This window comes from Canis lupus, chromosome 14 (genome assembly GCF_003254725.2).
Source record: "Canis lupus dingo isolate Sandy chromosome 14, ASM325472v2, whole genome shotgun sequence".
Lineage (NCBI taxonomy): Eukaryota > Metazoa > Chordata > Mammalia > Carnivora > Canidae > Canis > Canis lupus.
Genome location: NC_064256.1, coordinates 3,051,264 through 3,076,171, shown reverse-complemented (window position 1 = coordinate 3,076,171; position 24,908 = coordinate 3,051,264). Strand labels below are relative to the sequence as shown.

The window sequence follows — 24,908 nt, the reverse complement described above, 5'->3', positions numbered from 1 at the left end:
TCTTCATTACAAAGCACAATAAAGCTCTTTTACTACAATGGAGCCACTATTACTTTCAACTGAATACGTGCTGAAATAAAGCTGCATCGACTGCATTCCCAGGGCGCTCAATGCTCTTGTCAAAAGCATTTTTTTCTCCAGCACAGACTGAGTGACACAAATACATGGTGGGGAAGAAATGAAAGTGAGAGGACAAATAACAAATGTGGGCCATCTATGACCAGGTACACCATGGTTTGGCACAGAGGCACCCAGGAAGCCAGAAAAATGGTCACGAGCCTGTGTGGTGTGATAGAAAAGTTAGGGCTTTGTGGATGGGAAGCTCTCCCACTGATGAGCTATTTGACATGAGGGCTCATCTCTCCAAAGCGTCAGTGTCTTTTCTTGGAAAATGGAAATAATCACTTCAGTCTCCTTCATGGGCTGGGATGGTGTTCAGATGGTCTAACCCATGTATGCTTCCAGATGTGGAAACTGAGGTACCGTGGAATTAAGGGCTGTGGTCACGATCACTGGTTAGCTAGTGAGTGACAGGGCAAGAACTGCAATAGATGCACGTGAGATGTCACCACATGTCTACACTGTCACATGGAATATAAAGGGACACAGGGCATTTTCTTGATGACATCCTGGCTGCACTTGATAGCATTGCGATTTCCCCCCCAAGCAAGTTATTTCTGAAACATCACTTCAGGTGTGCTCCCCAAATGGTTTGTAAACACGCGCACCCCTAGCCTGAGAAAACATTTGCAAAAAACATTTAGGTCACAAACCAGTGTTTGTTTCACCACCTCACTTGAAATGTTTCTCTTCAAAAACACTAGAAATGCTCCCCAGTAAAGCAGAAGTATAAGCCTGCATTGGGAGGGACACCACCACCTGCCTGGTTGGGTACATCAGGGTCCTCCAGGCATAGCAGTTCCATTGTGGCCTGTAAGTAGCAGGTAACATCTCCCAGCATATGGCCTCATTCTGTCGGATCCTTGGGTTTTGAACTATAACAGGTAAGAAGTTTGGGGGCGCAGGTGTATTCTTCCCTGGGCCCCCAAATTTATTTTTTTATTTTTTTAAAAGATTTTATTTGTTTATGAGAGACACACAGAGAGCGGCAGAGACATAAGCAGAGGGAGAAGCAGGCTCCCCCACGTGGGAGGGGGGTGTGCTGATGCGGGACTCGATCCCAGGACCCCTGGAGTCATGCCCTGAGATGAAGGCAGATGCTCAACCACTGAGCCACCCAGGTGCTTTAGGCCCCCAAATTCAGACTGTTGAGAAGGAAGTGAGAGAGGAGGCAGGAAACTGGCCCAAACAGTCTCACTGTAGAAGGGACAGACCCAAGGCTTACTGGTTTCTTCCCCATTCTTTTTTCCTGCTTAGTGTCTGCAGTTGATGCAGTAATGCTAATTTGAGGCACGGTATTTGGGATAACCTTGCTGAGCAGCACTGGCCTCATAGTGCTGGAGCATGGTCTACTGACTAGATCAGCAACTTGAGGTCTGGGCAGAGTGGGCTTGCTCAGAACTCTCCTGACTCATGGGTAACCCCAGGTCATCCCCTGGGCCATCTTTCTCTCTTTGAGTTTCCTCTGCTGATCCTGGTATCACGCAGAGCAGCATTTTCCAGGGGCCACAGGAGAAGAACCCGTTGGCCTCATCCTGCTTGCTGACAGAGCCACATGTGGAAGTTCATTCCATTTTCGAAAGCACTGGAGTTAGGAGACACTGATTCTGAACGTAGCAGATGTGAAAGGGGTAGAATACGGCCCTTCGCTCTTTCCTGCAGCCCCCATCAGTATTTGTGGAACACTGGGTTCAGGTTTCTGCACTATTTTTGCTGTCTTTTGAATAACTTGCCACTTCCCCCTTTTGAGGATCAGCATATTTTTTTCTTACAAAACCTGTACCCGCTGGGATCACAGGCCATCCTGCCCTGCACCTTCCTCTCTCCTGCCGCCTCAACTCAACCTTGAAAAGTCACTCATTACCATGAATACAGACCTGAAGGGCAGCCGTGTAGAGCAGATCATTGCAAGAAGTCTCCTATTCTGCTTTAACTAAGCATAAGTCAGCACAGCAGTCACACAGTGAGGAGTTGTCTGCACCTCAGCTTCAAGTTTTTCCCCATCCAATATCCAAGCGAAAATACTAGATAATATGTTTTGCCACATACAGGTATTCACGTAGCACTTTACAGTTTACACAGGGCTGTCACAAATGTGACCTCAGTGGGGCTTTCATTATGAATGAACATTTCTGTCTCCCCAGTCTTGCTCCTGGGTGTAAACTGTTACTTCATGTCCCATTTCAGAGTTTTCTGGAATGATCTGGGGGAGGTAAGCCAAGGTCGTATATTATCATGCAGGCGGAATTCAGTCAGGCTGTTGTGAACCAGCCAGGTGACCTTAGGCCTTTGTGAGCTCTGGCCATGAGGATGAAATCCAGTAGACTGAGAAAGCATCTGGCCCATAGCATTAAATAAGTAAATAATAATTGTTCCCCTTAATAAAGCATTAATATAATCAATTGTGAACCTTCAGCTCAGTTATAGTTCTCTTATGTCCATAATCATGTGCATAAAATTGTTCCCAGTTCTAACCTATTTTTCTAGGAGTCGTTATTCATTATTAGTTGTCATAAATTTTTCTTGAGAGTGGCATGCACGAATAGAGGGAGTTCAAAGATATTCAGTGTGAAGATGTTGTTTGGGGGGGGGGGTCACAGCAAAAAGTACGAAGCCCTGAGAAATGGCTTCAGTACATTTCAGGGGAGCTTGGTGGAAATGAGAGCTGGTGAAAATGTTTCTCTATCTGTCAGCTGACAGAATCTTTTCTGCAAATGTCCTGGGCGAACATTGAACTGCAGCAAATGTCTTGATTAATGGGTCGATCCTCACAACACCACTGGCTGTGGGTGTACATCGTCTGTATAGTTAAAGAAGCCCCGGTTGCAGTTCATAAAATTAGCATTTTTATAACAGCTGGAGATGTAATTTACATGCCATAAACATTAACCCTTTTACAGTGTGCGGTTCATGGGTTTTTTTCTGTGGAGTCTAGGGTTGTGCAGCCGTCATCACTAGATGATTTGAGAGCATTTTCATCACCCAAAAGGAAGCCGTGTATCCATTAGCAGCACTCCTCGCCCTCGTTTCCTGACTCCCAGCCCTGGCAGCCACTCATCTGCTTCCTGTCTCAGTGGATTTACCTAATCTGGATACACCATTTAAACAGAATCATATAACATGTGGTCCTAGCTTCTTCTAGCTCATGTAATGTTTTCAGAGTTCATAAAATCAGCACCGGTCATCGTGTTAGGATGCAAGGCTGAGTTAAAAGTACGTACCCAGGTACCCTCCCCCCCAACACCTGGCTTATCACCTGCTCTCCTCTTTTATGTGTTTTAGCTGGCTGGGGGAAGAAGGGACTATGCTTTCATTGAGATGTAACATGAAGACAGTAAGCGACAAGCCGTAACTGTACAGCCTGGCCACAACCATATGACCGTCACCCAGATAAAAATGCAGACCGTTAGAATCGGCCCAGAAGCCTCCTTGTGCACCCCCTTCCTGGTCATTACCCCCACCCCCAGGTACTTCGTCTGAGTAGTCGGGCTGCTGTCCCTGCGTGCACACGTAGCATGTGGCCTCGAAGGCGGAGGGCAGAACAGATGTGTGCCTGCCACCTCTGGGCCTTGGTCACTGCGTTCCTTCCTTACTGTTGGTTCCATGGGAAATAAAGCAGCTCTGAACCTCCCAGCAGCCCTGAGCTGTGCAGTCTGTGTCCCACTGGCTTGGCTGGGCCCCATGGACCACCCTCCACCCGTGGCCTTGTGCTGCTTCCTCCTTGTCTGGGGCGCCAGCCCTCCTTGCAGACACCAGCACTCCCTCCGCATGGGCAGGTGCAGGGCAGAGGGGAAAGGCAGCGCCCTCCATCAGGGACAATCGTGGTGAACCCTGAACTCCTAAGGGCAGTCTTTCAAGCGAGTGGAAACCCAATTTGTGACAGAGGCAGCCCCTCTGTCCCTGCCCCTACCCTGGCGCGCCCTGTTGCCACCTGGCTTATACCCTGACCAGCAGGGTCTTACTCTTGTGCAATTCCATGTTATTGGCTTCTCTGCGGAAGTAAAAAAAAAAAAAAAAAAAAAACTTTTATTCAGGAAATTAAGTTTTCATTTTAAATTCACTTTACTGTCTTTGAAAAACTTTAGTTTTTGTGTGGTCCGGAGCTATAGGTTAGCATTAGCATTTAAATAGAGGTATTAACCACACTCAAAGACCTTCCTCTCCTAAGATGCCCTTTCTGGGAGGTTTTTCAAATCTGATACTTTTTTCTTCCTGCAAAAAGAATGCAAATGCTATATATATTTTCCCCATCAAACACCCTTTTCTTTATTTATAGACTTAGAGGAACTGCATTGTTGAACAGTTTCGCATTAGTCTTTTTATATGGAAAGGGCCAGTCTAAAAAAATTGCTCTTTCTGCCCCTCAATGCCAGATTTTCTCCACAGACTCTGAGAATGAATTTCCCTGTGGTTAATTATATACTATTATACCCCCTCTCCCTCCAGACATCCTCCCCAGACTCACACCCCGATTGTAAACGGAGAATCTGGTGTAAAATCTTACCATGCAATATGAAGCCCTCAGGTACCAGTGCTCCCAGAACCCCCAGAGCTGCAGGAGAGACTCCCACCGACCAGCCTTGGAATCCAGTGTCTGTCCCTGAAGACTTGTGACCTCTTTCTCAGATTCTGTCTTTCTCTGCGAGGCTAAGGTCATCAAGCCCATTGTGTCTGGTTGTCAGGAGATTAAGATGATGGTCATACTCCTAATTTTATATATGATGATAGACATCTTAGTCCTCCCTGCCTCGTCTTCCAACAGCCTGGTAGAGGAATAGGGATAGCAGGTACCTTATGGTGAAAGGTGTCCCTCCTGGCATCCTGTTCCTGCTGCCACCTGCCTTTCCCTCTCTGCCTCTTCTCCGTCAAGTCCAGCTGAGTGTGTCATAGTGGGTCCATGCCAGTGTTGACCTGAAGGGAAGGCATGAGACCTGACAGCAGCGTGTGTTTTTCTGCTGAGGTGTTGGCATCCGTTTCTCTCTTTGAGGTTGATGTTGTCCAGCTACACGCTTGGGGACGTGGCAAGGTCACCCAGAAGACTGACACGGTCTGACCAGGAGAAATTGAGCAGACCAGGGAAAAGCTGGGTTCATTCGAACTGTTGGAAGGCTCCCTTGCTTCTCAGAGTGGCCAGCCTATGCCTTGCAGCCAGAGAGGTCTTTCTAAAACCTGGTTGTCATCTCCTCTGACTTGTTTCTCAAACCCTCTGTCTTCAGATGCCGTCCAGTCAGCCCCAGCGCTGGTTCCCCCAGGGTGAAAATGGAAGCAAACTGTCCTCATCTTTAGAACAATGAGAAAAATAATGATACTGTAGTGAGTTTGTGCATCTCTCATCAAAGAGAAAGTAATTTTTGTTCTGAAATAATTAACCTTTCTACTTGAGGAGTATTAAAATGCCATTTTTTATTAAATCCTACTAATAGGGGCACCTGGCTGGCTCAGTTGGTTAAGCTGACTCCTGGTTTCAGCTCAAGTAGAGAACTCATGGGTCCTGGGATCGAGCCCCACGTGGGACTCCACAGTCAGCGGGGAGCCTGCTTCAGGGCTCTCTCCTTCAGCCCCTGGCCCTACACATGTGTACATGTGCTCTCTCTCAAATAAATAACTCTTTTAAGTGAATAAATTTTTTAAATCCTGGTAATAATAGATGATCGTGGGGTACCCTGTTCTTCCTACTTTCCTGCCCAGCCCTCACGTTCCATTGCCTCAGCGCCACTGTCGCCTCCAGTCTTCATCGGCTGCTCTAAGAAGTGCACAGCTCCCCCCATCTGTGACCTTAGGGAGGCTCGTGTGTACCTTTACTACAGCCACTGTCACACTGCTGTAATCACACAGCTACTGTCCTCTCTAGGGAGCACAGTCTCACTCCCTTCTGCAGGCCCAGATCCTATTATATACTGCCTCATGCGTAATTGATGCTTATATGTTTGTTGAGCAAATAAAAAGAATGGTTTTGAAAGGTACCATATAAGCACTGAGGAAGCTACAGAGAATCTTAAGACATAGTCTTTGTCATCAGGAAGCCTGCATCCTGGGAGAAGATAGTAAATACATATTATAGTACATCCGAACAATTGAATCCTCTGCAGCCATTAAAAAGAATGAGGCAGGTCGATAGGTACTGAAGTGGAACCATCTCCAAGATATATCGTTAAGTGGGAAAAACCAAGTGCAGAAGAGCATGTAAACACCATTTCTCTTGAAATATATGTGCACGTGCGTACACACACACACTCATGAACATGCACACACAAAACTATGCGTGTGTATGTCTAAAATGTATTTGGAAGGATGCCCAGGAAACTAGTAACAGTGATTGTCTCTGGGAAAGCAAACGGGGTGGATGGCTGGAGACAGGAGTGGAAAAAAGACTTCGCACTATATGCTTTTTTTACCTTTTATTTTGCTTATTTAACAAACGCCTGTATATTAGGTACAGGCACTGTTTTAAGCCCTTCACAGGTATTATTAGCTCAATAAATCCTCCTAACACTCTATGTGGTAGGTACTATCCTCCTGTTAGATCCTAGTTTTGTTTTTTTTTTATTATTATTATTGTATCACCAGTTTGTAAAGAACCTTAATAACCTCTTTCCAAAGTAGAGACTGGTCTGAATGTCATATATTGAGTGGGTGACCCATGCAGTAACCAAGAAGGAAGAGGTTGTTCAGGATAGAGATTTCATCAATCCTGAGGGTTACTTAGGTTCTGATACAAGTTCAGTGCCAAAAAGTAGAAAGTATCTTCTAGGGACATTGGTTAGCTCAGCTTGGCTTAACTAGAAAGTTGATGCAGAGGGAAAATGGGAGAAAAGGTGGAATAGGGGCCACCTTGGATGTCAGTGTTACAAGTTTGGAGACTTGATCCTATTGACACCAGGGAACACGCAAGTTTTTCTGTTTGGGGTTGTTTGTTTGTCTTAAAATACAGAATAGTAAACTGATCTGGTTGGAACCAGAAAAGATTAGTCTGGGAGGAGTGAGTGGGTATGAGAGATTCCAGTAGGAGATTAGTTGTCATAACCTATTGGGAAGAGACTCAGATCTGCAGTAATGAGACTTGGAAATAAGCAGGGAACATAAAAGATGTTACACTGACAGGCCTGGTGATGATCAGACAAGAGTCAAAAGTGACAAGGACAGGGATCCCTGGGTGGCCCAGTGATTGAGCATCTGCCTTTGGCTCAGGGCATGATCCTGGGGCCCTGGGATGGAGTCCTGTATCAGGCTCCCTGCGAGGAGCCTGCTTCTATCTCTGCCTGTGTCTCTGCCTCTCTCTCTGCATCTCTCATGAATAAGTAAATGAAATCTTTAAGGAAAAAAAAGTGACAAGGATATTTTGAGGCTTTGTAAACTTTGGAAGTTAGGCACCTGATAAGGGCATCAAGTACAAATGTCTGGAAACCCATGAAAATGAAGCTTTGACCTGTCGAGAGACCAGATCTTGAGAAAGAACATCTCATGCACAGATAAGACTTTTGGAAGCAGAGAGAAGGCCTGCCTGTGAGCAATGCCTGTAGCAGACAGACGAGGAGCCAAGAAAGAAATGGAAGAGTCTGAGGGAGCTGGAAAGGGACCTAGTAACTTGGTCCAAAGAGAATTGAGTTCAGAATGGAAAACAATCAAGGGAAACAGGACTAAGTAAAAGCCTTTGTGTTTACCGACCAAGATGTCATTGGTGACTTTTTAAAATGTCGTTTCAGACAAAATGGAGGTTTTTAAAAAGAGAGATAGTGAATACAAATGATTTGTTCCAGAAACTTAGCAGTGAAAAGGAGAAAAAAAAAAAAAAAAAAAAAAAAACAAGATGAGAGAGTGGACAGAGGATTACATGAAAGCCTTGGGGTTTGTTGTTTGGATTTGTTGGTTTGTTGTTGTTGTTGTGTTTGTTTTTTCAAAATAGGAGAAACATGAGGATGCTTGAACACAGACATGAAGAAGGGAAGGGGGTAGATACTAGAGACAGGAGTTCAAAATAAAACAGAATCCTAGCAAGGTCCTAATGGCGTTGGGATCAAAGGCATATGGTTAATCTTAGAAAAAGAAAGAAAAGAAATCCTTCTTCTGAGGCACAAGGAGCGGATTAGCAAAAAACCATTTCAGTGAGACGAATATGGTACCTCGTACAATCCTGAAGGTCTGAAGACATAACCTGGACAGGGCCGGTCCAGAGCAAGTAGTAGGTATTCAGGCAGGTAGCTATTACAGCTACCTATTTTCACGCAGCAGGTGTCCTACCACGTCATTTGACGTAATCCTCACCTTCACCTGTAATGTTACATTATCTGCCCCGTGTATAAATGCAGAACCTGAAGTTCAGGGAGACCAAGAAATGTCCAAGGGCACATGCGGCAGATAAAAGTTGTGGGGCTCGTGCCTAATTATTGCACCAGAGGATGACAGAAAAGATGGAGGATGGCCTGTCATTAACCAGAAATGGGCCTCTCCCCTCTGGCCTCCCCTTTTTTACTTGCAACCTGTTGTCCCTCAGGGAGGTGCTCCACATCTCCTCCCTCCCAGAGCTGGGGGGAAGACCCCTCTGCCTTTTACCTGGAGCACCTGTTTTATTCATAGTTATACCCCCTCGGTGTTGGGGATTCACAGACTGCTTTTTCCCTCTGTCCTCTATCACTTAAGGAGGTTACAGACTGTTGGCTCTGTCGTTCATTCTTCCTTTTCATTGGTTCTGCACCCACTAGATGTCTTGTTCTCAGGCCAGGGGCTAACAAGGAGTGAGACAGATTCAACCCTGTCACAGCCCCTGTGTTCCAAGACGGGGTGGCAGACATTTATGTAGTAAATTCTTAACCAACACTTAGTCCATCACAGCCGCTGTTCTTCGTTGTTTGGTCCTTGTACAACTCCATATCACTGTTTCCTTTCTCAGATGAAGAAAGTAAGTCACGGAGAGATTAGCAAATCACCTAAGAGCATACAAATAGTGAGAGACAGAACTAGGATTCGAACCCTGGCTCCTGAATCCGTGATCTTAACCAGTATAACATGTGGTGTCTCTAACTTTATGTGTACATACATTTTTAAGATCTGTATAATATGAAGATACAACTGTCCCCAGAAAACAGTTTTACTATATATTTATGTCTAGATGAAGATCAACGCTAAACAGAAGTGAAGCTCAGTTAAAAGAACAAAGCTTTGATGAGTGGGGCAGGTACCATTTTCTAGAAGGTGGTCAGAGAAAACCTCACTCATTGGTAAGCTGACATGGGAGCCAACACCGGACTGAATTTCTTCTTAATCCTCTATTTTTCTCCAGCCTTCTGTCCCTTTAATCACATTTGATGCTCTTTTCTGATTTTCTTTCAACTGGCTTAGGGTGTAAAGCAATATAGAACTATGAGGCACAGCAAAGGAGGATTTACCATCACCTCCTTGCCCTATAACTAATATATATATATTTTTTTACATGTAGTAAGAATATTCTCTGCTTCCATGCCCTTAGCCCCTGCCCTACCCCAACCCCACTGTACACACCCTCATGGACCATTTTCACCAGTGCCGATCTAAGGTTTCTTGCTACGATGAAATACAGAAGGGTAGAATTTCTTCCAGAGAAATCCACTTGGGTTTTTCCAACACGTATCTCATTTCATTGTTTTCTGCCCATAACTCTGAGTCCTTTACATTATTTCTCTTTCTTTGTTGCTGTTCCCGGCCCTTCCCCACTTCACAACGTTTGCCCTTTGCGCCACTCTATGTGTGCTTGCACATTAATTAAGGTATTAAGTGAGATCAGTTATAAGCCGTGTCCTCAGCATTCACTAGATGCTTTCTCTCGGAATTTGTTGATTTGCCTTTATCATTACCCTTTGTTTTTCAGCCTGTGTTCTATCAGGGGTAGCCATTCAAAATAAATTCATTTTGCAGGTTATATTTTTTTAGAGGCACTGTATAAAATGGTTCACTGACATCCAAATATAGATCGGCCACAGTGGTCTCTTCATCCACCAACCTCACATTGCTACCCAAAGCTATCCATCACATTTGTCAGAGTATTTGGGTTCTTAATTAAACCCTGCTGGATATTTTACATATTTCCATTAGTTCTTTCTGATTTAGTCTATCATTTTTCTAATTGACATCAGTTCTGAGTCACATATCCTTGAATCTCAGGTGGCCCATTTTGTAGCTTTGGTTTATTTAGGATTTCTCGCTTCTGTAAATAACCTGAGGGTTTAGTAAATATGCCCTGGAGTATTTGCCATTGGGACCTGCTGATTTGCATATGCTCATGCTTTTCAAATAACCTGCTGATTTTTTTTGTTCCTCTGCCAACCCCCCCTCCTTTTTTTTCTGGCCCTTTGGTCCTAAAAGATGGGGAGGGGGGTGCTGTTTTGTTTTGGTTTTGTCTCAGCAGAGTAGAGAAATCCCCTGAAGCAATATGGAGAAGTGTGCTACATCCCTAAGTAGGACCAAAAATCATTAGGGTTCGAGTAATTTAGCCAACTGTTGGCTGAATAGCTGTTCTTGCATCTAGACTCCAGGCAGCGATAATGGCTTGCAGCAAGCTTTTCCATCAGCCTCACCCAGACCTTGTCTAAACACCCTGCACCTGTGAGGTAGCTAACTAGGGGCAGAGTCAATGGCTAAAGAACAGAATGAACTGGCAGCTACTGGGCTTCACTGGCTTAATATTCTAATGGCAATTTCTTCCATCAAAGCCATGTAGTCCATGCCTGTCCTCACTGACCTTTCTCCCCGCAAACACTTAGAGCTAGAGAAGGATCTCCATATGGAAACCCAATACCAGTTCCTCCTTCACTTCTCCATTTCATAACTAACTGGAGCAGAATCCTTGGCTTCTGTCCCTTGTCTAGCACCCTCCAACTCTTTTCTTCTTTCCCACGTACCGAGAGAGAGGAGCAAAATGGGCAGGCTGGCTGGCAAACCCAGAGTTGCCTTATGTCAGAGTATTTACCTAGTGTCTTAGATTCCTTTGATCTGGCTCTGGATTGTATTTTTTAAAGAGTAGATAAAAGAAGCTTCCTGAAGGCAAGGACTATACCTCTGTATGTTTCTCTGCTATATAGTAGCACACACCCCCCCCCCCACACACACACACACATGCACTTATGTCCAAGAAATAACTTCCAGGACCCCACCATGGATGCCTGAAACCATGGGTAGTGCTCAACCCAATATATACTATCCTTCGCCTATACATGATACCTAAGGCAAAGCCTAATTTGTAAATTAGGCCCAGTAAGAGATCCATAAGAGTAACTGACAATAAATAGAACAATTATAACAAGCCACTGTAATGAAAGTTATGTGGTCTCTCTCAGGGTATCTTGTCCTCATCCTTCCTGTGATGATGTGAGATGATGAAATGCCTGTGTGATGAGATGAAGTGGGGTGAACGATGTAGGCACGTGACGTAGCATGAGGCTGCTATTAATGATATGTCAAGAGGAGAGTTATCTGCTCCTGGGCCAAGGTTGACCATGGGTAACTGAAACCGCAGATAGCGAGACTGTGAATAAGGGGGCATTACTGTATTAACTTTTAAGATGTTATTAGAGCTTCCTAAGTACTAGCGATAAGGATACTACCTTTTCTTTTGAAGAAATCCTTTGCATTATTTATTGAAAAGGTGATAAATGCATAAAACTAAAAAAGCCATAGGGCCTCTGATTCATTTTTGTTCTGCATATGACAGCAGCCCTTTCCCAGATTGCTAATCTGGGAAATATAGATAATATACAGTGTGAGGGCCTTGTGCTAATTGGCAAACAATACGTGGCTTTGAGACCACCAAAGTACATGATACTATCTCCTTCCTTCAACCTATGATATTCGATAAATCTTTTGTTTTTCATTGAAGAAAAAAAAAACTCTCTGAAGTGATATTCAGCACAGCCTAACTCTCCTTAACCTGGATTCACCTTTTGATAATCAAAAGAGCATTTACAGGAGTATGAGACAAACACAATTATGAAAGTAAAATGAAGGACCTAAATAAAAAATCACAGAACAAGAGGGTAATTCTATTCACTCTTTCATATTTCATTATTTGATAACATCAGAAGATGAATCCATCAGAATTGCTTTGGCAAGTGCAAACAGAAATGTGCCTGATCAATATTTATTAAAACCTTCAAAATGGGAGAAGGAGTTGAACAGACTTCTTAATGGACTGAATAATTATTCATACAAATGGGGTTTGACCGAAGGCAGTGCCAGACCAAAGAGACACAGTTTTAATTGTACTAAATTTAAAATGCAGATCTTCCTCTAGTTCTGCTGCAGAAAACTTAATTTAAAAAATTATCTGATGGAGCAGGGAGTGACATATGAATCCTTAAGTTGTTGCGGAGGAAATTTCAGCCACAGATAGTACAAATTTAGAAGGTGTTATGAAGGTGGGGAGCAGAATTTCTAGTTAAGGGGCCAGGAAGAAATTTTCTTCCCATTTCAGGGCCTTCAGTGAGCCTGGGAGAGGGTCATCCTCTCAAAAGTGATGATCGCCGAGGAATCCCTTTGTTTGGAGTGGTTGTGTTTTCTGGAGAGAAATAAAGCAAGGCTCTGGCAGCTGCCATCAAAAATATCAGGATACAGACCTGAGAAAGACGAACACAGCCAACTTTAGCTTTTAATCTCTCCTTGGGAGAGACACCCCCCTGTACTACTGTAGTGTGCTGATTATCAGAACGAGGCCAACAGGTACCTGGGGTTTAAGCTAGTGCTGTTGATGAAGGCAGTGGTGTGTGTGCCACTCTCTATGGAGAAAATGTAGGGAGACGACCCATCAAGCCTGTGCAGCGGATCTCAGGCTCTCACTACCTCTTGAATGATTTCCTACTGCCACCAACTGAGGGAATTTCTACACTGTCTTTTCTAAAGACCATACTTTCTCTTCTGGAATGCCCTGCTCAGAACAAAAACCTGCACACAATCTGTTGCAAGGAATGTTAAAAACTACCCCTGTGGAACATAAATCTGATTATGCCACTAACTCCCCGAAAAGTATTTAGCTCTTCTCTCCCTGAGTTTCCTCATTCCTGAAATGGAAATAACTTTCACTATTTCCAATTAGAATTTTCAATCATGTCTATATAATGAACTCTAAGCTCTTTGAAGGGGAAGATAAATGAGAGCGATTATGTTATATTTTTTAATAAACTAATTTATTCTTCTGACACACAGGATTGCCATCCATTTTATTATTGGTCTGGAAAGTACACATCTGAGCTAAGTTTACACTTGTTCAGAACATTTCCAAATCAATCACGGCTGCATCTCACCTACCAGGGTTCAGGAGAAACCAGCAGCTAATTCTGATGGAAACCCATAGTTTTAAAGGAGCAAGCAGAGGATGCTCTAAAGGTTTTAAAATTCAGAAATGCTTAAATTGCATCTGCTCTAACCTCTTTGTTTTCTGTATAGGAGCAGAAGTCCAAAGAACCAACAGCCTTTGCCCAAGGTCACACAACTGGTTAGTGGAGAGTGAAAGACTTAACCAGAATCTGAGCTTACTTGATCTCTTGAATATTTACTTCTCTAAGTCTTTCTCCTGTAACTACCTCTTAATTATTTATGGGATGATTATCTAGTTTATAGATTATTCAGTTCCTTTCTTTTCTCTTTTTCCATTTCCCTTTTTATTACCATGTATGCTATTGAGTGAAAAGAGAAAACCGGAATTGAATGTTTTACCCAGCAGTTTAGTGACCCATCTATTACTGGGTCGTTTTTTTTTTTTTTTAAAGTTCTCAAAATGCTGCAACTGTTGGCTAAAAAGAATGTGGGGAGGGCTACTGTCAATACTAAGTTATATTCAGGTAAAATTTTCGTCCTTCAAAACTTAAATTTAAGAAGTCCACTTCAGAGCCTAATTCTCTTGTTGACGTTATTACTGTCATTATCTCAGGAAGGACTAGACGAGAAAGGCTTCACAATGACATTACTTAATTATCCCTCTTCCTCAAGGAATAATCCATCAGAAGGGCAGCCAACTTTTGGAAAAAAAGTGAGAAATAGGTGACAAAATGAAAAAGCCAAAACTCTTCTGTAACTTTTGAATGCTGACTTGACAACATGACTTCATTATTTGTTTTAGAGTGCTGAATTCCGAGATTAAATCCAGTGTTGTTCAAATATAACTACAAAGTGTGTAAATGAATTTTGAGTTGCCGAAATACTGGCTTGTGCCGTTAAAATGGAAGGCAGAGAGTTGAATTAGTGAATTTTATTTTGTCCATATTACCTGAGTCATGACTAAAATTTGCTACACAATTTTTCTTTGCAATTAGTACTTTGGCTTTTTACAGCCTCCATTCTGTATTATGTGGCTTTGGAGTGAGTACAGGGTTCAAAGTCCTTGATTTTGAGGCCTTAGCCAGATAGTTCAGCTTGCTCATCTGTGCAGTGTGGATGATTACAGTAGCTACTTCAAAGGGGTGAATTGCCAGGGTACCTAAAATTTAGACATTATTATTAATAGCATCTCAATCAAGACAGATTCTAACATCCAGCATGAGATATAGCTATGTAGCCATGGAAAATACAGTTTTTGTTCAGGGATTTAGGACTGTGGACCCCACTCTGTAAAGGGAGGCAGATGGCAAAGCCTTCCCCAGGGACTGTGGACAGCCCCCAGTTAGCACCTTCTTTCTACCTCCACCCCCAGACTTTCTGGACTGCCTGCGGGTCCAAGAATGACAGTTGCTGTGTGGGAATAGCTGGTTTTATTGGGGCTTTCTTTCCTCAATTTACAGAGAAGAGAGCTGAAACTATTTGCAATAGCTTTCAGAGACGCAGTGATAACGTTTACGATGAGTATGGCAGAGTAGGAGGTAGAACCAGGGATGAGAGACTAGGATGGTCCTGGTTTGTTGCTTATGGAAATTTCTGAAGAGCTCTTAAATAAGATGCATACTCAAAATATACAAAAGTATCAACAACTTACTTATATGTATGTATAGACCTATGTACATTAAAAACCAATAAGTAGGTAAAAAAATGTTTAAGCTTCATGTATGTTAAAAAAAAACATGAGGTAGGTGCTGTCATATGTTGTTGGTAGGAAGATAAATTGATGCAGCTTTTTTAGATAGCAGCATTGCCAAAGTCCTAAACATTATACTTTGACTAAATCTGCTTTAGAAATCTATCCTCAGGGATCCCTGGGTGGCGCAGCGGTTTGGCGCCTGCCTTTGGCCTAGGGCGCGATCCTGGAGACCCGGGATCGAATCCCACATCGGGCTCCCGGTGCATGGAGCCTGCTTCTCCCTCTGCCTGTGTCTCTGCCTCTCTCTCTCTCTCTCTGTGACTATCATAAATAAAAAAATAAAAAAAAAAAAGAAAGAGAAAAAAAAAAAGAAATCTATCCTCAGGGAAAAAAAAATGTTTAAAATTGAAAACAAAGTGTTCAATAGTCTGTCAACCTAAATATTTCAACTGTAATAGAGAAATTGGTAGAACATTACATATGCAAAACAAAAACTAGAAGGAAATGTGAAAATGCAGTTTGTCTTTATCATGGAATTATTGGAGTAATCTTTCTTTTCTGCTTAATCTTTGTGTTTAGTCCATATAGTCTATATGACATGTATATTAATTTCCCAATCAGAGAAAGATATAACAAACTTCGTTTTAAAACTTTTAAAAGAAAAAAAAAAAACTTTTAAAAGATCTGCCCAATTAAGCAACATGCCCTACATGACCTCACTTGGGTAAATATTTGCCAACACAATCAATGGGGACCAAGAGTTGTGGTTTGGTACCATTAAAATAAAGGTAAGAAGGAAAAAAGCAAGGGAAGAACAGACCATTGAAAAGGGAAGCATGAAGAAGGCATGAGAAAATAATCCATCTCACACCAGAACAGAGTATGGATGCTGTCATATTCTGGACTGGGTGCGGGAGACCAGTCTGTGTGACATCACCCCACTGTTCTGTCCCCACCTGCCTCCCTCTCCACGCAGGCCACTTTGGGAACTGCTGCCCAGAGGTACACAGCAAAGAGAGAGAAACCACGGGAGGAAACCACCTCCTTGTGGAATGCTCCACCCATCAGGGCGACCTTCTGGAACTCTGGTTTCCAGAATAGGTATTTGGTCCACGTCTGGCAATTGGTCCCCGCACGTTAGGGGCTTGCTGTACAAGTCATGAGCCACAAAAGGCCTAAATCAAATGTGTGTTCACTGATCCCATCCCAGCAGCTAAATGCTATCTAATACAAAACGTGATGCCTGGAAGCCATGGCTGCTATTGTAATGCTTGATGATAAAGATCAAGCTTTCATTTTCCTGGAGCCTCAATAAGTGCTGGTAAATTATTTATTCCAATTGGGTTACATGATTTCATTTCAGCGTGAATGTGTTTATCATAGAAGCCCATTCTAATTGTAGTTTGGGGTATTTTCGTATTTTCTCCTTGGGGCACCTTGTAGCACCCTTTCTCTACCTCTAGTTACAACTGTTGCTAGGCTGATTTAGTGTAGTCTTTGCTGCTGGGTACTATTCTGCAAGATGAATGAATTTCATTCCATCTTTAAATATTTATGTTTCCTTATGACCTAATATATCATTGTGGTTATGGGTAATTTTTTCCCCTAACTACAGAAAATACACCATCAGTTACCTGTCGATTTTGTTTAATAACTCAGCTTTGCAATTCTGGGACACTGTTCATCCGAGGCTCTTGAGGACTCTTTCCGTCTCTGAGTCCACTTCAGAGTGTCATTCTGGGATTTATAAGGGTCTTCATTGCACAGAGGATATTGAAACGTTAAGGACTTAAGAGGTGCGCCCTTTATCACTTATCACACTGGAGGATCTAGGACTAGAAATCCAGGCATCTTTGTTTTCTTGTTTGCTCCCAGCATGGAACAGTGGTCCCTGTTGAAAACCAGCCAGTATCCCTGGAAACAATTCATCAGATTTTTCAAAAGAAATCCAATTTCATGTGGCTAAATGGGCTCAATGTTACTTCTTAAGATAAATGATGAAAATATCAATAGCATAATACAAAGAAACCCAATTCTTTTGGTTTAATCTCAGTGAAAAGCATCACCACCCACTTACTGCTTCTGTCTCCCTCCCTAATGTGTTTAGGACCTTGGCTCAAGGAGATGGGAATGGTTCTGTAACTCTTCCCACACCAGAGAGACTCTGGGTCAGAGTCCCAGCTGGTTCTGGACCTTTGGGAATCACAATAGCTGAGGTGAATCCTGAGGAATCTGCACTTTTCATAAGCCCCCCAAGCACTTTCTAGTTGGAGAACCACCAGTCAAGAACCACAGCCGTCATGTACCTTCTAGGTTTGAAAGAATCATAAGCCCCAACCTCTCTATCATTCCACTTGAGAAGTCTAGATTCAAACATGTGTTCTTCTTGACCAAGTTTTAAAATGTGTTCTTAGGTCATTTCCCAAACGGCAGCCCTCTCCCTCCCCTGTGCATCAGAGGGAACACAAATTAGATGATGCAGGGCCTCATTTCTCAAAACAGGGGCTGTTCTCAGGAAGCCACAGTATGTCAAGAGACATGCGAAGCCATAGGATAAATATGATGCATTTCCCTACATCATCAAGTTTTTCTTGCAAATTGTATTTTTAAGTTACAACAGATTTATCGTGTAGTATAGGTAGTTCTCATGGGTTTTAAGCTGAATGTGAAGCTTCAGCAAGGTTCCTGACCATATCTGATACTGGCCTCCCAAAAGCCTGCAAGTTGGAGTTAATTTGCCTCTTCTATTAGAAGTACCTCTGTCTACATTCAAGGTTACCTTGACCAGTGATTTCTAAACATGTGGTTCCAGGTTAAAGTGAACACTCATTTACAGAAAAGTAACCCCACGAGGACCCTCTGCACAAGAATATTGAGCCATTTGCTGCCTGCAGTCACTCATAAACTTGCCCACAGAAGATGAGCACTTATTATTCCTGCCTCTATTTAGGAAATATTTGTGAAAGTGTATTTTTTTAAAGGGTATGTTAATTAGAAAAGGAGATTTAGCAGAGCAGGAAAAGGAGCTAGCCATGTGAAAAGACACCAACACCCTCCCTGAGCATATTCCCATTGTAGCAACAATTGATATAAAATATCCTTGAAATTATGAGCTCCCAGAATATATTCCTCAGTATAAGGATAGCTTACTTCTCCCAGAGGGTATTCTTTTCTTCAAGATATTCCTGATGAACAAGAAACAAATTCAAGACTCAAGTCCAATGATCCTGATAGATCTGCAAGATCCCTTCATTTCTGGAGTTGCTTTGGGCCTTTTGCCTTGGTCTGCCTCCCTTCACTGAGGCAAAGCTGCCTTTCCTGCCCAGAAGAGAGAAGGAAGGAAACTGTGTCTGGAAAGGCTTCTCTGTTCTTTGTCTAACCAACTGTGATGACATCGTGGGGCCCAGAGCCTGCCCTGAACTTTACCTCTTGGGTAATTTGTAGTAAATGTGCAAGTCTGAGCCTCAGTGTAGACTCAGTGAAGGGATAGTGGTGGCATAATGTTGGTTTCAAGAAGGGCAAGTGGCTGTATTCTCCTTTCTTGACTCCTGCCTTCCCCATCTCTCTGCACTGAAGACTCAGTGTAATGCATGTTTCTTTTACTGGTACTACTCTTCTCTCCACCTAGGCCAATGGCCTTGCAGCCGAATGGATCTCAAGTCCACAACTTTTTGCTAGCATTATAGCTTATCCCCTCCCAAACCATTGTATGTACCTGTCACCTTAACCTTCCAGAAGCACAACTTGCATGGTGTTTGTGCTCTCGATAGAACCTTGGGAGGTGGGATCCCTGGGTGGCACAGCGGTTTGGCGCCTGCCTTTGGCCCAGGGCGCGATCCTGGAGACCCGGGATCGAATCCCACGTCGGGCTCCCGGTGCATGGAGCCTGCTTCTCTCTCTGCCTGTGTCTCTGCCTCTCTCTCTCTCTGTGTGTGTGACTATCATAAATAAATAAAAATTAAAAAAAAAAAAGAAAAGAAAATTAAAAAAAAAAAAAAGAACCTTGGGAGGTGAAGGAGAGAGGTCCTCTACTGACTTGATGAAGTCAAAGTTCTTTATTAATTTAACTAGCCTGATGTCAAACAGCCCACCTTCTGGCTTCAGCTACCTTTCCCCACAACTCTGCTGTTCAGCCACACTGCCCAGGCTAACCAGATTCCTCTTCCCAGAAGGAGTCTCACTTCTGCTCCTCTCTTTTCCCTTAATCTAGAATTCCCTGCCTGGAACCCCTGCCTGACAATATCATACCCCATACGAAGCCTTCCTTGATTCTACACCCTTCCCTCAGAATGGTGGGATTTCTCCTTCCTCTGCTATAAATCTATAATATTTATCCTTCCTCATGTCACTTGGAGCATGTTTTTGTCTGTTTCCATGAAGAAGGAGCATTGGACCGAGAGTCAGAAACTTGGGTGCATATCCTGCCACAGCCCCTCATTTCTTTGGGACACTGGACAAATCCTGTAACTTGGCTATGCTTCAGTTTCCTTATCTGAAAAAAGTGAATAATAGCTCCCTAGGTATAGTGAGGGTTACATGACACAATACATGGAAATGAACTTTGTCAATAAAAATGCAACCATTATTTCCCTACTTTTCATTATCTTTCCAACTTGTCTCGGAGCTATTTGAGGAGAGAGGCCATGTCTTGCTCATCATTGTATACTTCCATTACTATCATTACATTATTATTATTTCTGATAATAACAGCTAATATTTATGGAGCATGTATGTTTGTCAGGCCCTATTCCAAGTGCTTATGTGGATGAATTAATTCTTCCCATAACCCTAGGAGATAGGTACTATTATTATCCCACCTTTGGAGGAGAAAACCAGACATTTCAAAGAGCCTCCAATGAATAAGTGGAACCAAAGAGGGACTGAATAAGACAAAAACAGCTTTCACGGTGCCTGCCAGATGATTATTTCCCTCCCTCTTGGCTCTGTTCCTACTTCTTTTTCTTTGGATCTTCCTAGGTAAATGTAACCTTAGGGCAAATCTCAAACTGAGATCCTGAAAGATTTGAGGTCTCCTGAGTCTCCATTTAGACCTATTCTCATGAAGCAAGCTCCAGTGAGCTCCAAGAAAATAGAGATGGTTCTTGTCTTGCTCCCCATTATATTTGTAGGGCCCAGAACAAGTCTGGCGATCAATAGATGCTTACTGAATAAGGATTTATCACCAGGTTATTCATTCCACCTAAAACCATCTAAACGGCTGACAGTGGAGATGGTGAACAGTGTCCCCTCTTGCTTCCTCAGGCAGTATTATGAGATGCTGTACAACACAGCCGACGAGCTCCTGAACCTGGTGGTGGACCAGGGCGTGAAGTACACGGAGCTAGAATACATCCACGCCCTGACCTTGCTGCACCGCAGTCAGACCGGGGTGGGAGACCAGACCACCCAGAACATGAGGCTGCAGCGGCTCAAGGAGATCATCTGCGAGCAGGCTGCCATCAAGCAAGCCACCAAGGATAAGAAAATAACCACGGTTTAATCAAGCGCACTGCTGGGGGTGGGGGTGGGAGGTGGGGGGGAGCCACCAAGTTTGTTTACTTAGTCATACCTCCTGCTTTCTCTGCCATGTTATTTGGTATATTTGGAGCAGACTTGCTTTTCTCTACCCTGATGCTTTAGTGGAGAGAAAGCATGAGGATTTTCTCTTTTTTTTCTTTTCTTTCATTTTTTTTTGGGGGGGGTCTCTTTCATTTGGGCTTTTCATATAATCTCTAAAGGGAGTCCGCAGTACAGAATGTTTTGATTTAACATCTGCTCGAGCGCAGTTGGCTCCAAAGGGTTGAGTTCCCTGGGTGGGATGGGAGGAAGGTTGTATCAGATTGGACTCTGAAAAAAATGAATGCACAAATTACTACTGCCCAGCAATCGTTGGAAAGCAGACCATTCCCTAAATTGTAGTCCCCTCCTAGAACACTTCGTAGGGTCCTCTTATGCAAACAGGAGATTTTTACTCTCTCGACCCTGTCAGTTTACAATTCGGTGAGATGAGCGGATGTGCATTGCTTTCTGTGTCTCTTGCCAAGGTCAAATCAGTGGCTTCTCAGCTGGCTGTAGGTTGCAACAGGTTTCCCTAACCAAAACAGGATGTCTTCTGAGCTTGGGGGAAAAGTGCTTTTATCTCAGTCCCTGGGAGAGTTTTGTATGCAGTAGCTTATACACAGGTTATAGTCGATGTATTGCCTTTTCATCTTTACTTCGCTGCATCAAAACAAAGAGCCATTGAATCACAGAAATGGAAGAATGAAAGGCAATCCACCCTCTTCTTGATTTTTTTTTTTTTTTTTTTTTTTTTTTTTTTTAGCCTCTACTTTCCAAGAGAAAATAATAGGTGGAGAGCTTTCATTCTCAGTTAAACATTGTTTGGGTGTGAGTGATTCTTAGATGCTTACTTGCTCTGGGTGTCAGCCCCTGGGTCTTTCTCACCATAGAAAGTAGCCCCGGTCCACTCAGCTGAGTGCATGGAAGGTGGGACAGCGTGATATTCAACCTCAACCCACCAGCTGAGTCTGTGTTCCTGGGTAGTTTGGGTGCTCACCTCTCCTGGCACGCTGGACCCCGCCACTGCCCCCAAGTCTCCAAGCACTCCTGCTACCCATGGTTGATATGTCACAGGAGAAAGCAATGCACTGACCGGGACACACCTTGGAAACACATGGAGAGGACAGTAGGAAGGACTTTGATCATGCACGGCCATGCCTCACATCGTGATGGTCCAAAATTGTGCACCTGTTGGTATAGCTCTGGTCTTGGTGGCAAAAGCAGAAAATTAAAGAATGTTTTGAGAAGCTGAAATGTTGTGTGTTGTTTTTCTTGTATTCTTTATTCAATAAACATTCCCTGAGGGCCTAATATGGGCCAAATACTGCTAAGCCTAGGGGCAGAGTCTAGACAGTGAGGGAGGGCACCGCTTTATCTACCTTGAAGACACTATGGCCACTGGCCTCTAACCACAACCCTAACAGATGTACACCCACGGCTGAGTTAAAAAATCAGGACCGACAGTGGGAGTTCAGCAGTCAGCTAGAAGATGGTTTTCCAGACAGTTCTGGAAGGAATACTGTAAATCTGTGCACTTCAGAGGCCTGGTCAGAAAGAAGTTGAATCCATGTAGGAGAGAACCATGGAACTAACAACATTATGGGAAAGTTGTCTACCCAAGAAATGGGGGTGGGAGAAGAGGGATGAGGGAACTTAGAGCTGACCCCTTTGGTTTGGAGGCCTCCTCTTAGTGGCCATGGCTTCTCAACGTAGCTCCTGTACCTTTCCTCCTCCTTCCTTCCACGCCAGGTAAAGAACCCTGGGGTGGTCACATGGATGCCAGAAGAACCAGGGGTGGAATTGGTGAGTGCTTAAGACAGGTTTTATTGGATGTGGAAAGGGACATGGGTTTGGAGTGAGGAGAATGCCAAAACACTGAGAACCAGCAGAAGTGGCAGATGGGCTGCTGCGGGGGAGCATTTAGAAAAGTAGCATCCCAGCTTCGGCTACAATAATGAGAGGATTGAAAAATGTGAGTTTTGTACAGACAAAAAGTGATCTGTGCCTCTTTTTCCAAGACATTCAAGGCATAGATTTCTCTGTAGGATGGCACATCACTCATTTTTTAACAGGTCGGGGACAGCCAGTGTCCTGTTCAGTAATGGATGGTCGAATGGATGCAGATGGAGGAACTTCCTTCACAGAAGCCCCAGCCCCCGACCAGAACCTCATTCTTGCCTGAATATTTCCTCAGCCTGACCATCATTAATTTATGTTTCCAATAGCTTGGGGTGAAACTCTCAAATATAGCCAAGTGGAATTGGCCACCAAACCCAATGATCTTCCAGTCAAGTCCTATCCATGAAGATCTTAGCGTCACTGCATTCATTCAGTCAAGAGATGTAATGGCCTGTTACAGGGCTCAGGTGACACAACTTCTACTCTGATCTTGCCCTCCCCAGAGTTTATATTTGCCACTCAATCCACCAAGACCACCCTTTCATTTAGCAAGACATCTCCTAGGATTGAAGACTGACATCTTTAGTCTGACCCTCTGCTGCTTTCTTCTGAGCCTTGCCCTCTGGAAGCTCGGGACTGTGTGCCCCTCTTGGCTAGCCAGAGCCTGGAAGTTCATTGACCCTTTACTATTTGTTGATGGAACACATGGATGCCAGCCTCACAGGTTCCATGAATGTCCTGAGGTCATCGTGTTCTGGATTCTTACCCCAGAGCATAGCTGTTGGCTGCCTCCTAGCACCGGGGCACAGAAAGGTTAGTAGAGGCCTGGACAAAGCTGTAGCTGGGCTCGACTCCACTGGAGGCAAACATAGTGAGAAGCCCGCAAAGTAGCTGTCCCCTGAGCAGGATAGCATGTGAAAACAAGGAGTGTCCCAATCAGCAAGATTGTGCCTGAAAAAGCAGAGGTTTGTGCCGAAATACACACACCTGAGAGCAATTGTCTTAATGGAGCAGGGATGGAAAACAAATTGGGCGTAATTTGGAAGGAGGGTAATGAGGTATCAAGAAGAAAACAGAGACTTGGCTCAGCAAAGGTCTCGGCTCTGTCCTAATTAGGCATAGTTGTTATAAGAAGTACATCATTAATAAGCATGTGACCAGATGTGAAATGCAGCAGAGTCTTTTTCTGAAATGGACGCTGTAATGAAGTGTATGCAGCTGGAAGGGCTTGTCCTAATTTGGCGGAGGCAGAGCCGGCCTGGAATTTTGAAGAGGTGCCGTAAGAGGCCCACCACCGGTTTCCACCTGAAAACAACTGATCCTTCTCCAATGGGGGCTGGGCTGTAATGAGATACAGCTAATTATCAGGAGCGTAATGAGATGCACAAGCCACTGCCACCAAGCTGGAGATTGCTTTAAAAGTGAACGCAGAGGCGAACACTTGAGAAGACTCTGCTAATGGGGCTAGGTGTGAGGTTGAGGAAATGTGCCCAGTGTGAGGGGTTGCTCCAAGATCCCCGCCAAAGGCTTGGGTGTGTAATTGAAAATATTGCCGGGACATTGGCACACCTGGAGCAGGAACCCCTGGGAGCCTGGGGATGCGGTGACCTGTTAAGGTTGCCTATGTTTTTTTAAAATGTATATACAGCTTCTGTATATATTTTCATGCAATATATATATATATATATTTTTCTTGCAAATGAAAAAAAAATGAGGTTAGGAGCTGTCAGGTGAGCGCAGCTCCTGTTATATTCAATCCCTTTTAGAAATGTGGCCTCAGATGCCTGATGACTTTGCAATACATAGTGTCAGTGGAGAAAAACTGGCAATCTGTCCATCCCAAACTTACTTACCTACCAGGCCAAGCTTTCTTTCACAAGGTTATTTACTGTTGAGCGATCGGGAAAACAGCACCTGTTTTTTTTTTTGCAATTATTTTTATGATTGCTATTATGTTATTTTAGGTATCACTTACTGAACCCCTCATATGTGTCAGATGCTATGCTAAATGCTTTACCACATCATTCCATTTAACCCTCAAAAAAAATCCTATGAGACTGTTACTCTTATCATCCCTACTTTGCAGAAGGAACCAAGGCTCACAGTGAGACACGGTGCAGACAGTGCCCATGCCAGAGTGCGCGCTTGGCACTCCTCTTCTCATTCCTTGGGGCAAAGGGGAGACCCTCACATGTTTCATTAGAGCTCCAAGTGACATTCCACATCCTCTCCTACAGCCCCCAGAGGGAACCATTCCCAGACTGAATTTAAGACTGTCCTTCCCACTGTCCATTGCTGCTCCTCAGGTCACTGTGGCCAATACACCGATATACCTGCAAGATTCTTGGACACAAGAACC

At 43.7% G+C, this 24,908-nt stretch overlaps 1 protein-coding gene across 1 annotated transcript in view; it reads left to right on the top strand.

Moving 5' to 3' along the window:
• EXOC4 (exocyst complex component 4) overlaps positions 1-21,904 on the top strand; it is a 746,744-nt gene extending 724,840 nt beyond the window's left edge. Inside the window, exon 18 of the mRNA XM_025471693.3 lies at positions 20,354-21,904. Coding sequence (XP_025327478.1) covers positions 20,354-20,591 — 238 coding nt within the window. The 3' untranslated portion in view covers positions 20,592-21,904. The remainder of the gene's footprint in view (positions 1-20,353) is intronic.
• Positions 21,905-24,908: the final 3,004 nt, after the last annotated feature.